Raw genomic sequence first — 15,216 nt, forward strand, 5'->3', positions numbered from 1 at the left:
TCGCCGACCGCTTTTCTAAAATGGCCCACTTCATCCCTCTGCCTTGTCTCATGTCTGCATCAGAGTTGGCTAAGGACTTCTTCCTTCACATTTTCTGCCTCCATGGCCTACCCCTCCACATTGTGTCGGATCGAGGGGTTCAGTTCACGTCACGCTTCTGGAGAGCTACGTGTAAGCTGCTGGATGTCACCCTGGATTTCTCCTCCGCTTACCATCCACAGTCCAATGGCCAAGTGGAGCGTATCAACCAGATCCTTACCAGCTACCTCCGGCACTTTGTTAATGCTCACCATACCGATTGGGTGGACCTCCTACCATGGGCCGAATTCTCCTACAACAACCATGAGAGCGAATCAACTTCCATGTCCCCGTTCTTTGTAGTCTATGGTCAACATTCCCGGATTCCGTTTCCCGTCTCCGCTTCTGTGGACAACCCTGCCGCGGAGTCTCTGGTCAGCGAATTTTCCACCATTTGGGAGAATACTAGGTCCGCACTTCTTCAGTCCTCCGAGCAGATGAAGAGATATGCTGACAAGAGACGTCTGGATTCGCCTCAATTCCGTCCGGGAGACAAGGTTTGGCTCTCCTCCAAACATGTTCGGCTCAAAATACCCTCCTACAAGTTGGGCCCTCGGTTCATCGGTCCATTTGAAGTCCTCAAACAAATCAACCCAGTGGCCTACAAGTTAAAACTCCCAGCCACCTTACGGATTCCCAACTCCTTCCACGTATCTCTCCTAAAACCAGTTGTGTTTAATTCTTTTTCCATCAATCCAGGTACTCCCCCTGCTCCGGTTTCCGCTGAGGACGTTTTTGAGGTAGAGAACATTCTGGCCACCAAGAGGGTAAGAGGAAAAACCTTTTTTCTGGTGGATTGGAAGGGGTTTGGCCCAGAGGAGAGAACTTGGGAACCCAGGGAGAACATTCATGCCCCGCTTCTTCTTGAAAAATTTCTTTCTGGCCTAAAAAAGAGTGGGCGTAAGGGGGGGGGTACTGTAGCATCGGCGTCTCTGCTCTCTGCCCTCTCACCGCCGCGCTCCCAGCCCGGCCTCCTCCAGCGCTCCTCTTCCTGCTTCTGCTGCCGGCGCGCGCAGCTTCCCGGGCAATGTGCTTAGGGCGCGCGCGTGCTCCCTTCCTCTTAAAGGGGCCGCGCGCGCCGCCCTAAGGAGTCCCCGGCCAATTGCCGGAGGTCCTCCCATATATAAGGGACCTCCTCCAAAATGGAGGTGCCCGAGCAATAGTTGATGCACAGTGTACTTACCTCTGCTTCAGCCCTCAGGTCCCGCTGCAACCTGACTACTAGTCCTGCCCACCAGCCTGACTATCAGTCCAGTCCGCCAGCCTGACTACTCTCCAGCCCGACAGTCTGTCTTCAGTTCAGTCCGCCAGTCTGTCTATGGGCTTTGCCCACCTGCTTACCTGGGAGCACCTGCCTGTTACCTATCAGCCTACCTAGAGGCTCCCGCCTGTCACTTGCTGTGACCGCCTGTCTGCCTACCCGGAGGCTCCTGCCCGTCACTAACCGTGACCACCTGACAGCCTACCTAGAGTCCCGCCTGTCACTTGCCGTGAACACCGGTCTGCCTACCCGAGGCTCCTGCCCGTCACTTGCCGTGACCACCTGACAGCCTACATAGAGGCTCCCGCCTTTCGCCTGCTGTCTCTGCCAGTTCATCTACCCGGACCTCTCGTCAGCCTGCCTGCTGTGCCCATCTGCAGTATCGGACAGTCTCAGCCATCTGACCCGTGGGAGTCACCTGCTCTCTTACAAGATCGTCCCCAGAGTAGCACCTGGTCCCTCTGCTCGGTCCCTCCCTGGTCACGGAGTTGTTAGCCGCCGTACGACCTAGGTCGGTCCGAGTGGATACTTAGTTACGCCCCTCTGGGTCCCTCCTTGCACCCGCAGCACAGAGGTTCCACCACCCGGATCCGTAACACACCGGTAATACATTTGGTTAATGAGACTATCGCCTGTGTATAGTGCCTAATTTGTTTATTCCTTCACACTTGCCCTGATGAAGCTGCACACATACAGCGATACGTGTGGGGTTTGTCTTCTTGATCTATGGGCCATGCAGGTCTCTATTCCATTGCTATGCATGCCCTGTCTCATAACCTCTATCCTTCCCTTGTTGGGTATATTTTTTCATGAGTTCTTGTGGGTATTTGCTATTTGATTTCTATACGTGGTTGCTTCTCATTATTATGTTATTTTGCTTGTGGTATTTACCTCATCGTTTGGTCACCACTATTACCGCAGGACCTAACACAGGGATTTAGGGTGGACTTGGTTTGACCATTGGTTATACAGGTCCTTTATAGCTAGTAACTTTTTAATATGCTCTGGGTGCATGTCTATGCCATAATCAATGTTCTTTTGACCTGCATTTTTATCTCTGCATTTGTGCCCTTTATCACTTGATATAGTGTATTCTAGTGTGTTTATATGTTTTTATGGCTTTGTCTGTATTGTGTTTTGTGTATAATAAAATTTTGAGTTTCATGGGTGTGCTCATCACTTTGAATTGCTTATTGTTTTGATAAGAATATTATTATCAGGTCGCACTCGTCCATGCAAGTTAATGAGTTTGTGAAAAATATCAGGCTGCACTCGGATTATGTCTTAGTGCAGTCTGAATTTAAGGACCGACAGAATGGAGAAGATGGAGAATTTTTTTTCCATCTTCTCATTAGTCAAAAGAATCGTATCACATTATGCTGTTCAGAGTTTGATCAGAGTGTGATTAGGATAATCAGCTGATTCTCTCGGATGACAGGATATATACTGGTGTCACCTTGGCCAATTATGTCAAAGAGGTTCCAGCACTTGGATTGTCAGTGTAGTTGTAGGAAACAAGGAGTAATAGTCATTGTAAAACACTGCTTACTTGCTTATGCTTTATCTATCAAAAGTTTGCAAGATTTGAAGTAAGGACACTAGTGATGAGCGAACATGCTCGCCACTGCTCGGTACTTGCCCGAGCATCACGGTGCTCGACAAGCTCGGTGCTCGGTGAGTATTTCCAGGTTGCTTGGGCAGGAACTCGGCTCCCCTCCCTGCATATTTGGCGCTCTTTAGAGAGCCAGTGAACATGCAGGGATTGCCTGCCATGCGCTGTAATGCTGTAGCCATGTTGGTTGTGGCATTACAGTGATTGGCTGGCCGCATAGCGTCATCAGGTCTATATAAGACCTGGCGCCGCTATGCTCTTCACAGTCTACCCCGGAAACAGGCCATTGGTCGGGGACTCTTTATGACCGCGCACGTGGACCCTTTAAGAGGGAGAGAGCGCGCGCACTCGCGCCCTAAGCACAGTGCCCGGGTAGCTGCCCGTGGTGAGCGCGACAGAAGCAGGGGTGCTGGAGGATGCCGGACCAGGACAGCGGCGGTGAGGGGAATGGCGTCTCTGCCCGGCAGGAGACAGAGATGCCAGTGCTACAGTACCCCCCCCCTTTATGCTCCCTCTTCTTTAGGCCTGCAAGAAATTTTTCAAGAAGACGAGGGGCATGAATGTTCTCTCTGGGCTCCCAACATCTCTCCTCAGGACCAAACCCCTTCCAATCCACAAGAAAGAAAGTCTTTCCTCTTACCCTCTTGATGGCCAAAATGTTTTCTACCTCAAAGACGCCCTCAGCGGAGACTGGAGCTGGAGTGGTACCTGGATCTTCAGAGAAAGAATTAAGGACAACCGGTTTGAGGAGATACACGTGAAAGGAGTTGGGGATCCGTAAGGAGGCCAGGAGTTTCAGCTTGCAAGCCACTGGATTTCTTTGGTTCAGAATCTCGAATGGACCAATGAACCGCGGACCCAACTTGTAAGAAGGTATCTTGAGGCGGACATATTTGGAGGAAAGCAAGACCTTGACTCCCGGACGGAATTGAGGCGGATCCAGATGTCTCTTGTCAGCATGTTTCTTCATCCACTTGGAGGACTGAAGGAGAGCAGATCTAGTGCCATCCCAAATCACAGAAAATTCACAGAGACAGACTCCGTGGCAGGATTGTCCACTGAAGAGACGGGAAACGGAATTCGGGGGTGTTGACCGTAGACCACAAAATACGGAGACTTAGCAGAAGCAACTCCCGTCAGCACGACGGGTTTCGTGGCGAGACTTGACCATCTTTACTTGGTCAATTTGCATAGGCTCTGGAGAAGACATCCGGGGGGAGTGCAGGTTGCGAGACTGGACTTTGGAAGATGGGAGCAAGGCGCAGAGGTTTCCTCTCACGGGTCATCTCCTTAGCGCGTTCCAGAAAACGGATGTCAATCCAGGTAGCTAATGACACCAGGTAGTCCAGGCTGGAATGCATGTCACAACTGGCTAGCTCATCCTTGATCCATCTGGAGAGGCCCTCCCTAAAGCTGGACACCAGGGCCTCATTGCTCCAGGCAAGTTCAGATGTGAGGGTTCAGAAACGTATGGCATACTGGCCCACAGAGAGACTCCTTTGGCGGAGTCGGAGAAGTGAGGAGGCAGTAGATTTTCATCCAGGCTCATCAAACACCTTCCGGAAAGCCACGAGGAAAGCCAGGAAATCAGACACCAGAGGATCCCCTCTCTCCCACAGAGGATTAAGCCACGCCAACGCCTCTCCGGTGAGGTGAGACATGATGAATGCCATCTTGGCCCGGTCGGAGGTGAACTGGTGTGCCAGCAGTTCAAAGTGCAGTGTGCACTGATTTATGAAGCCCCTACATAGGGCCGGGTCACCACCATAACGTGGAGGAGCAGATAGCCGGGGTCCAAAGCCGGATGCCACAGCGTCCCTGGGTTGAGATGCCGCTGGAGCGGGTGCCGCTCGTTTAGAGGCAGAAACAGTTGGGGTGGACAGCATGTCCAGACGGGAGTTGACTGTCCGCAGGTAGGACAGGATAGTATCTTGTTGAGCTCTCTGGTGAGAGACCTCTTGGTACAGGTCTGAGATTGAAGAAGCCTGGGAGCCACCGGATTCCATTGCCTGTGCAAACTGTTATGGGTCCGGGTGGTGGAACCTCTGTGCTAGGATGCAAGGAGGGACCAGAGGGGCGTAACTAAGCACCTACTCGGACCGACCCTGGCCACATGGCGGCTTATGTGACTATGTGAACCAAGGAGGGACCGGGCAGGGTAACCAGGTGCCACTCTGGGACCGACCTTGTGTGAGAGCAGGCGACTCTCATGGTGTGGGTAAGTAAGCCGACGGGCACGGCAGGTAGACAGGCTGGTGGGGACGGCAGATAGACAGAGGTGCTTTAAATAGGAGTGGTCCTCCGGCCATTGGCCAGGGACTATTTAGGATGGCGAGCGCGAACCCTTCAAGAAGGAGGGAGCGCGCACCCTAAGCACAGTGCCCAGGAAGCTGCGCGTGGTGCGCGCAACAGCATCAGAGGAGCTGGAGGATGCCAGACCAGGACCGCGCCGGTGAGGGGAACGGCGTCTCTGCCCGGCTGGAGGCAGAGACGCCGGCGCAACAACAAGCTTATCTGGCCATGTGGTGTGTGAAAAATCATCAGACACATACTGTTTCATTTATGAAGGAGGGATTGTGAAAGTCACAAACACTATTTTTACAGCCTTACTATTCTTAAAGGGCCAGCAGTCGGCTATGCCTTGTTGTTCCCATTATTAAAGAATGGGTCTCCTGTACTGTTATTGCGTATTATGAGACTGCAAGGGCTTCCAAAAATTTGGACGCAACCCAATACCCCTTTGAAGAGACATAAAGGAGGGTCTCAGTAGCAAAAATGTTCCCATTATAAAGGAGTGGGTCTCCTATAGTGGTAATGCAAGGGCTGCCAAAATTTGGGAAATACCCCACTAACAATTTAAAGACACATAGAGCAGGGCCACAGTAACGACATGTTCCCATTAGAAAGGAGAGGGTCTTCTATCCAGTTATAGGGTATGCAGTGAGTCCACGGCTGCCAAAATTTAGGAAAAACCCTACTAACAATTTAAAGACACATGGAGCTGGGCTACAGCAACGAGTAAAACATGTTCTCTTTATAAAGGAATGGGCCTCCTATACTGTTTGCCTATACAGTGAATGCAACGGCTCTCAAAAATTTGGAGGCACTCCAATGCCCCTTGCAAGAGACGTAGAGGTTGGAGGGCCTCCTAAAAACAATGTTCCCATTATTAGGAAGTGGGTCTCCAATACTGTTTGCCTGTGCAGTGAATGCCACGGCTTACAAAAATTTGGAGAAACTCCAGTGCCTCTTGCAAGAGACGTAGATATGGTGATATGGTGGTGATGTGGAGGATGAGGATGAGAAGGAGGAAGACAAGAGCAAATAGAAAAAATCAGGAAGTGTATACTCATGTCTGAGTGTGAAGACAGAAGTGCATGGGAATAGAGTTAGACCTTCCAAAAAAAAGCACTGTATTTGAGTTTATGTTACGCTGCTGTCATTCGGTGGTGTTGAAAAGTCTGGCCCAATCCAGCCCTTGTTCATTTTTATGAGAGTCAGCCTGTCAGCATTTTCAGTTGACAGGCGGATGCGCCTATCGGTTATAATTCTACCGGCGGTACTAAAAACCTTCTCTGACAAAATGCTAGCGGCAGGGCAGGCCAGGACATCAAAGGCGGAGAGAGCCAGTTCATGCCACGAGTCCAGCTTGGCTGCCCAACAATTATAAGGCACAGAGGAATCACGGAGGACGTTGGTATGGTCGGCAAGGTATTCCCTCCATCTTCCGAAATGTTTCCCTCCTTGGGTGAGTACCCCGCGTTTCAGGGAGTTTGCGATGGGAGGGTCTGAGAAAACTGTCCAGAACTTTGGCAGTGTTCCCCTGCCTCTGCTGGATTGCATTTGTGTCTCTCTTGCCTGTACTCCTTGGGTATCCAATGAACTGTGACCTCTGCAGCCAGAGTTTTCAGATGGGAATTTTTTTTAAAAATCCGCAACAAGGGCCTTCTTAGACTGTACCTTTTTATTAGGCCTGTCCTGTAGGAAATAAGAGACAGAAAGTTTTCCTTGTAGCGTGGGTCTAGAAGTGTCACCAACCAGTAATGACTGTCACCCAAAATTTGGACAACGTGAGGGTCATGGAAAAGACAGCGTAACATAAACTCATCCATGTGTTCCCGACTGCTAACAAGCAAGACTTCCATGTCCTCACCAAGAGGACGACTGACCGTACTCTCCTCCTCCCCCCTGTCTTCAGGCCATGCACGATATGACAGTGGTGCAGGTAGTACCGTCTCTAGCGCAGGAAACTAGCTGCTGTTCTTCCTCCTCCTCCTCCTCTTTGTCAACCAATCCACGTTGGAATAAGATGAGGCCGGGCTGTGTGGAATCACCCTGTATGATTCCTTTCTCCATCTCATCATGCTCCACCTGCAATGCATCCTTTTTAATTGTGAGCAGAGAGTATTTCAGAAGACAGAGAAGCGAGATGGTGATGCTAATTATGGCTTCATTGCTGCTCACCATCTTGGACCGAGGAGTTCAGTTCACTTCTCACTTTTGGGGAGCTACGTGCAAGCTGCTGGATGTCTCTTTGGATTTTTCTTCGGCCTATCATCTTCAGTCCAATGGTCAAGTGGAACATATCAATCAGATCCTTACCAGTTTTCTTCGGCACTTTGTCAACATTCACCATAGCGATTGGGTTGAGCTCCTGTCCTGGGCCAAGTTTTCCTATATCAACCATGTGAGTGAGTCTTCTGCTAAGTCTCTGTATTTTGTGGTCTACGGTCAACACCCCCGGATTCCATTTCCCGTCTCCTCTTCAGTGGACAATCCTGCCACGGAGTCTGTCTCTGTGAATTTTCTGTGATTTGGGAAGACACTAGATCTGCTCTCCTTCAGACCTCCGAGTGGATGAAGAAGCATGCTGACAAGAGACGTCTGGATCCGCCTCAATTCCGTCCGGGAGTCAAGGTCTTGCTTTCCTCCAAATATGTCCGCCTCAAGATACCTTCTTACAAGTTGGGTCCCTCGTCTTCTTGAAAAATTTCTTGCAGGCCTAAAGAAGAGGGAGCATAAAGGGGGGGGTACTGTAGCACTGGCGTCTCTGTCTCCTGCCGGGCAGAGACGCCATTCCTCTCACCGCCGCGGTCCTGGTCCGGCGTCCTCCATCACCCCTGCTTCTGTTGCGCGCACCACGGGCAGCTACCCGGGCACTGTGCTTAGGGTGCGAGTGCGCGCGCTCCCTCCCTCTTAAAGGGTCCACGTGCACGGTCATAAAGAGTCCCCGACCAATGGCCGGAGGACCACTCCTATTTAAAGCACCTCCTACAAAATGGAGGTGCCAGTGCAAGGTTGTTGTTTGTGTGCTAACACTCTCCTCAGCCCTCAGGTTCCAGTGCCCACCAGTCTGTCTGTCAGCCATGCCCACCTGCATGTCTATCAGCCGTGCCCGCCAGCCTGTCTATCAGCAGTGCCCGCCAGCCTATCGGCTGTGCCCGCCAGCTGTCTATCAGTCATGCCCACCAGTCTGTCTATCTGCCGTGCCCGCCAGCCTGTCTACCTGCTGTTCCCGCCGGCTTACCAACACGTATCACCTGTCAGGTTACCTGCTGTGTCTACCTGCTTGTCTACCCAGATCACCTGTCTGGCTACCAGCCGTACTCGCCTGTTTGCCTACCCGGATCACCCGTCAAGCTGCCTGCCGTACTCTTCCACTATATCTGTCAGCCTCAGGCACCTGACCCGTGGGAGTCGCCTGCTCTCACACAAGGTCAGTCCCAGAGTGGCACCTGGTTCCCCTGCCCGGTCCCTCCTTGGTTCACAGAGTAAACTAAGCCACCGTGTGGCCAGGGTCGATCCGAGTAGGTGCTTAGCTACGCCCCTCTGGTCCCTTCCTTGCATCCGAGGACAGATGTTCCTCCACCCGGACCCGTAACAGTTGTAAAATGTTAAAATGACATTTCCCGGTGAATGTATTTGTCTCACGTTGGAAAGCAATGTAAAAGTGCAAAAACGCATCAAAAACGCTACTTGTAAACATAGCCCAAGCTGTGGAGGAGCATGTTTTGTTTTTGGTTATTTATTTTGCCTTAGATACAAGTCATTACCCTGGAAAGGATGTTCCTTAACATATTTCCCAGGAAAATCCATTTTGGTTTTGTTTTTGTATGTTTTATCATGAGTCTGCAAAAATAGCGTAATACCTCTGACAACATTGTTGACAGCAGTGACCTGGGAGTCAGAAATGCTTCCAGGGGTCTTCCCCATGCTGTTTCCATGTCATTTGAGCACTGTTCCCATCAATTTGGGCAATTTTTAGGCCCTCTGCAGACCACCGGGGGGAGCCGCCTGAAAAATGCTTGAGTTTCCCATAGACTTACATTGGGCTCGTTACTCGGACCGAGCACTCGAGCATTCCAATTTGCTTGACCCGAGCAACGCATACCCGGGCATTTTAGTGCTTGCTCATCACTATAGGTCGGATATCTAAACTTTAAAATTCTAGTATAATATGTCTGGTCTAACTGTCTTAAAATGCTTTGCGTTTTGGCAGGAGGTAAAAGGATGTTTCATGGTTTTCTTGTGGCATGCCTATAAAAGTTTTAAATTGTCTGAATATTGTGTTGGTAACTTGTTTGGGAATATTGAATTCACTGACCTGTGGGACACTGAACTGTGTAAAAAGTCTTGCCATATCTGGTACGAAGAGTTAGTAAGAAGTATGCCTACACACCTCGATTGCTAAATTGCACATGAGCTTTGAATTCTTTTTATCCTGAGGTCCACAGCTGATGATTTTTTATAATACTGTACACATGAGTTTTAATTAAATCCATTCACTCACTTATAACGATGGATGAAGACCCCACTTGGTATTCATTATTATGTTTTTCCTTCATTTTTGCATTAGCTTTGTTTGCAACCTCCATCTGAGAAATAAAAAACAGATATAAGTGTATACTAAGCAAGAACTTCCATCTTTACCAAAGCACCAAGTGGCCATTTCATGAAGTCTGGTGTTAAGCACCCTAATTAAGAGGCTCATGTCACTTAATGACTTAAGTGCATATTTTAAAGCACCACTCCAGCAATGTTTTTTATTTAAGCGCTGGAGTGGTGCTACTAATCTAAGTTTCCTGCCCCCCCCCCCACATTATACTCACCAGCCACGGTCTTGAGCCTTTCCCGGGCTGCTCCAGTCCCGCGCCACCATCTTGTGACCACAACTTCTGACTGACCGAAAGTCAGAGGTAACGGTCAAAAGCTCTCATTGTAAGTCTAGGAGGGCCTCGTTCTTGCCTCGTTCTAGCTCTCATAGACTTACATTGAGTTGTGACTTCTGGATAACTCCAGCAAACACTGGAGTGATCTGGCAGGTCAAAAATTACTGGAGACCAACCAGAGCAGCACCAAGAACAGCTGAAGACAGTGGCCAGTAAGTATAAGACTAGGCCAAGGAACTTAGATTAGTGATACCACTTCAGCACTGCAATAAGAAAAAAGCTGGAGTGGTTCCTTAACTGACGTGTGCCTCTTACATAAATGTGTTCTAGACATTGTCTTAAGTATCTACGTTTCTGAAGTAAGTTAAGCCACAAAAGAGGTGTAACTATTTGTGAATCTGACAGGAGGGTGAAGCCAAGCTCTGATCCTGCAAGTGTTGCCAATATTGACACAGCTGGCCAGGACTGGCATTAGAATGACAAAATTTGAAATATATTTACGTCACTAGCGAGTTGCACAAAAATATTGTGACTTATTAGGGTGTTTAACATCGGAATTTTAGCCCCCAATTAAGTACATTTATACAACCCCTGGCAAAAATTATGGAATCACCGGGCTCGGAGGATGTTCATTCACTTGTTTAATGTTGTTGAAAAAAAGCAGATCACAGACATGGCACAAAACTAAAGTAATTTCAAATGGCAACTTTAAGACTTTAAGAAACACTAAAAGAAATCAAGATTAAAAATGTGGTACTCAGTAAGGGTATTTTTTTTCAGACCAAGCAGAGAGAAAAAATTATGGAATCACTCAATTCTGAGGAAAAAATTATGGAATCACCCTGTAAATTTTCATTTCCAAAACTAACACCTGCATCAAATTAGATCTGCTCGTTAGTCTGCATCTAAAAAGGAGTGATCACACCTTGTAGAGCTGTTGCACTAAGTGGACTGACATGAATCATGGCTCCAACACGAGAGATGTCAATTGAAGCAAAGGAGAGGATTATCAAACTCTTAAAAGAAGGTAAATCATCACGCAATGTTGCAAAAGATGTTGGTTGTTCACAGTCAGCTGTGTCTAAAATCTGGACCAAATACAAACAACATGGGAAGGTTGTTAAAGGCAAACATACTGGTAGACCAAAGAAGACATGAAAGCGTCAAGACCGAAAACTTAAAGCAATATGTCTCCAAAACAGGAAATGCACAACAAAACAAATGAGGAATGAATGGGAGGAAAGTGGAGTCAATGTCTGTGACTGAACTGTAAGAAACCGCCTAAAGGAAGTGGGATTTACATATAGAAAAGCTAAACATAAGCCATCATTAACACCTAAACAGAAAAAAACAAAGTTACAATGGGCTAAAGAAGAGCAATCGTGGACTGTGGATGACTGGATGAAAGTCATATTCAGCGATGAATCTCGAATCCGCATTGGGCAAGGTGATGATGCTGGAACTTTTGTTTGGTGCCGTTCCAATGAGATTTATAAAGATGACTGCATGAAGAGAACATGCAAATTTCCACAGTCAATGATGATATGGGGCTGCATGTCAGGTAAAGGCACTGGGGAGATGGCTGTCATTACATCTTCAATAAATGCCCAAGTTTACATTGATATTTTGGACAGTTTTCTTATTCCATCAATTGGAAGGATGTTTGGGAATGATGACATCATTTTTCAAGATGATAATGCATCCTGCCAAAGAGCAAAAACTGTGAAAACATTCCCTGAAAGAAGACACATAAGGTCAATGTCATGGCCTGCAAATTGTCCGGATCTCAATCCAATTGAAAATCTTTGGTGGAAGTTAAAGGAAATGGTCCATGACAAGGCTCCAACCTCCAAAGCTGATCTGGCAACAGCAATCAGAGAAAGTTGGAGCCAGATTGATGAAGATTACTGTTTGTCACTCATTAAGTCCATGCCTCAGAGACTGCAAGCTGTTATTAAAGCCAGAAGTGGTGCAACAAAATACTAGTGATGTATTGGAGTGTTCTTTTGTGTTTGTTTCTCATGATTCCATAATTTTTTCCTCAGAATTGAGTGATTCCATAATTTTTTCCCTCTGCTTGGTCTGAAAAAAATTCCCGTTACTGAGTACCACATTTTTAATCTTGATTTATTTTAGTGTTTCTTAAAGCCTTAAAGTTGCCATTTGAAATGACTTTTGTGCCATGTCTGTGATCTGCTTTTTTTCAACAATATTAAACAACTGAATGAACATCCTCCGAGCCCAGTGATTCCATAATTTTTGCCAGGGGTTGTAGTACCGTTCATCTACTGTATCAGTTAGATTACCACACTTATCTCAATAATCACATTGTGCATATCACTTCAACATTGAATTACCACAACACTGCCTGAGGAAAAGTAACCACAGGTTATGAAGAGACATATGCTTGGTGTTACTTAAAAATACAATTTTCATCAAGAATTCAATCTAAAATAAAATTAAAAATATGCAAGGAATCACCAAGCTAAGCAGTGCCTCATATGCGGATATATATTTGTAAATTTATCAAAGGCCGATCATGAAGAACTGCTTAATTCAATGCTCAGAATCTGGAATCCCTGAAAGAAGCATGCCGAAACGCCATCATTGGGGTGAAGCTACAGGGCTCGTGGATACTCCCTATCTTTGATTGATTTGTGGATGCAGATATTATACACATTTAATGTCTGTATTGTATACACATGGTGGTAATCTTCGGAGTCCTCCTTGCGTGAGTAGGCAAGGCTACTACATATGACCTATTTGTATTAATGTACTTGCACCTTGATTTATCTGCTTCTATGCACTTGCACCTTAGCTCTCTATATGCTCAGGTTAAAGCTACTGTATACATATGATCTATTTGTATTAATGTACTCAATCTTGGGCACTACATTTTCATTAATACACTTGCACTTCAGCTATATCCTGATCATTGAACTGAATAGTTTCATTTACACACAGTGACAATTACCATTCTAGGGCTTCACTCATACACTTACTTGATTTAGGACTACTACTTAGTACTCTTAGCGTTAATGTCTTTATTTGCACTTGCATTGAATTGAATATTATTATATGTACATGTTGCTAATTACCTTTATAGGCTTATTTATTATGTTCAGTTCAAGGCTACTATACAAGATTTTTCTGTGTTAATTTTTGCATTTGCATTTTTTGCCAGATTCTGAGCATTGAATTAAGCATGGTCTGCCTTTAATAAATTTACAAATATATATCCCCACATGAGCCTCTGATTAGCTTTGTGATTCCATGCTTATTTTTAATTGGATTGACTGCTTAATAAAAAATGTTTAATTTTAAGTAACTCCAAGCATATGTCTCTTCATATCCTGTGGTTACTTTTCCTTGGGTAGTATTGTGGAGTATCAGTTAATGGTGTATAATTATATATACATTTTTTTAGAAAACTCTTTTAATTGCTTAAAAACACATCACAAAAATGCAGAAAATTTCTAGCTCCCACACTGAGACATACTTTTTCATTTTATTGATCTTACGGGTCCCGCAAGATCAGCTTCAGGTATTGAGCTGGGTTATAAAATGGAAGTCCAGCTTCACGGAAAAGCAGTCTTTTTTTTATTAAGTGTGCAATTCAAACTGGTGACACATCAAAACTTGAACACCTACGTGTTTCAGGTGCTTGACGCACCCTTAACCATGATGTTGGTATGGCGCACCTTTACATCTATATAGATTCCTTGTCCGGTTTGCACAGCGATGGTATTATTAAATGATTAAAATCACAGCTTGAAAAAAACCAAAATAATACAGGTTATATATATATATATATATATATATATATATATATATATATATATATATATATATATATATATATATATACACAGTACAGACCAAAAGTTTGGACACACCTTCTCATTTAAAGATTTTTCTGTATTTTCATGACTATGAAAATTGTACATTCACACTGAAGGCATCAAAACTATGAATTAACACATGTGGAATTATATACTTAACAAAAAAGTGTGAAACAACTGAAAATATGTCTTATATTCTAGGTTCTTCAAAGTAGCCACCTTTTGCTTTGATGACTGCTTTGCACACTCTTGGCATTCTCTTGATGAGCTTCAAGAGGTAGTCACCGGAAATGGTCTTCCTACAATCTTGAAGGAGTTCCCAGAGATGCTTAGCACTTGTTGGCCCTTTTGCCTTCACTCGGTGGTCCAGCTCACCCCAAACCATCTCGATTGGGTTCAGATCTAGTGACTGTGGAGGCCAGGTCATCTGTCGTAGCACCCCATCACTCTTCTTCTTGGTCAAATAGCCCTTACACAGCCTGGAGGTGTGTTTGGGGTCATTTCACACTTTTTTGTTAAGTATATAATTCCACATGTGTTAATTCATAGTTTTGATGCCTTCAATGTGAATGTACAATTTTCATAGTCATCCCCTTGAAAAAGGCAGGAGCGCCAAAACGCGCGTTGGGGAGCCACACAGCGTGCAGCCTCTACATGCCATAAGGTGAATCATGTTTCTTTTTCTTTGCCTTTGATATGTTTCTTTTTTTGGGGCTAATTATAGTGATGTTAGGGAGTTGGTGGAAGTGTAGGTTATGTGTGAGGCCCCACCTGTGGCCATATATACCACGGTATGATATCTTTCTCCAGCTCATATCTATACATATATGCAAACCCCTTATGGTTCCCTTATGTGATATAAAAGTAATTGAGAATAATAATATAGAATGGATTTGGAATCTGCACCCTGTGGTGACACCTGTTGTTTGTTCTTAATTATGTTTTACTTTCTATGTGTGATTTTTTGTCATATGTCTTGTCACTGTAGTCCTGTATGACTATAAGGATTTTTCTATAAGTTTTTCTAATAAAGTAAATTTCTATTTTTCAATATATTGGCCATATATTCGTAGTCTTCTTTGCTCAGGCACCTCGTTGTATATGTTTTCTTCTACGAATGGCCCGAGACATACGGTTCTTTGAGTAGGTTGCAATATGGAAATTATGCAGTTGTTTATGATATTTATGCAAAGCAACCTTATACTCGGTTCTAATCCTCCCTTTGATTCTGTATTGCATGAGTAGTATTATGCC

At 45.8% G+C, this 15,216-nt stretch overlaps 1 protein-coding gene across 1 annotated transcript in view; it reads right to left on the reverse strand.

Moving 5' to 3' along the window:
• The window catches only part of LOC141161492 (carboxypeptidase O-like), a 421,709-nt gene that overhangs the window by 58,011 nt on the left and 348,482 nt on the right, over positions 1–15,216 (reverse strand). Inside the window, exon 10 of the mRNA XM_073646335.1 lies at positions 9,742–9,826. Within this exon, the coding sequence (XP_073502436.1) occupies positions 9,742–9,826 (85 nt within the window). The remainder of the gene's footprint in view (positions 1–9,741; positions 9,827–15,216) is intronic.

The sequence above is a fragment of the Phyllobates terribilis genome, unplaced genomic scaffold, assembly GCF_046119375.1.
Source record: "Phyllobates terribilis strain yellow unplaced genomic scaffold, ASM4611937v1 Scaffold_9__5_contigs__length_417890890, whole genome shotgun sequence".
Lineage (NCBI taxonomy): Eukaryota > Metazoa > Chordata > Amphibia > Anura > Dendrobatidae > Phyllobates > Phyllobates terribilis.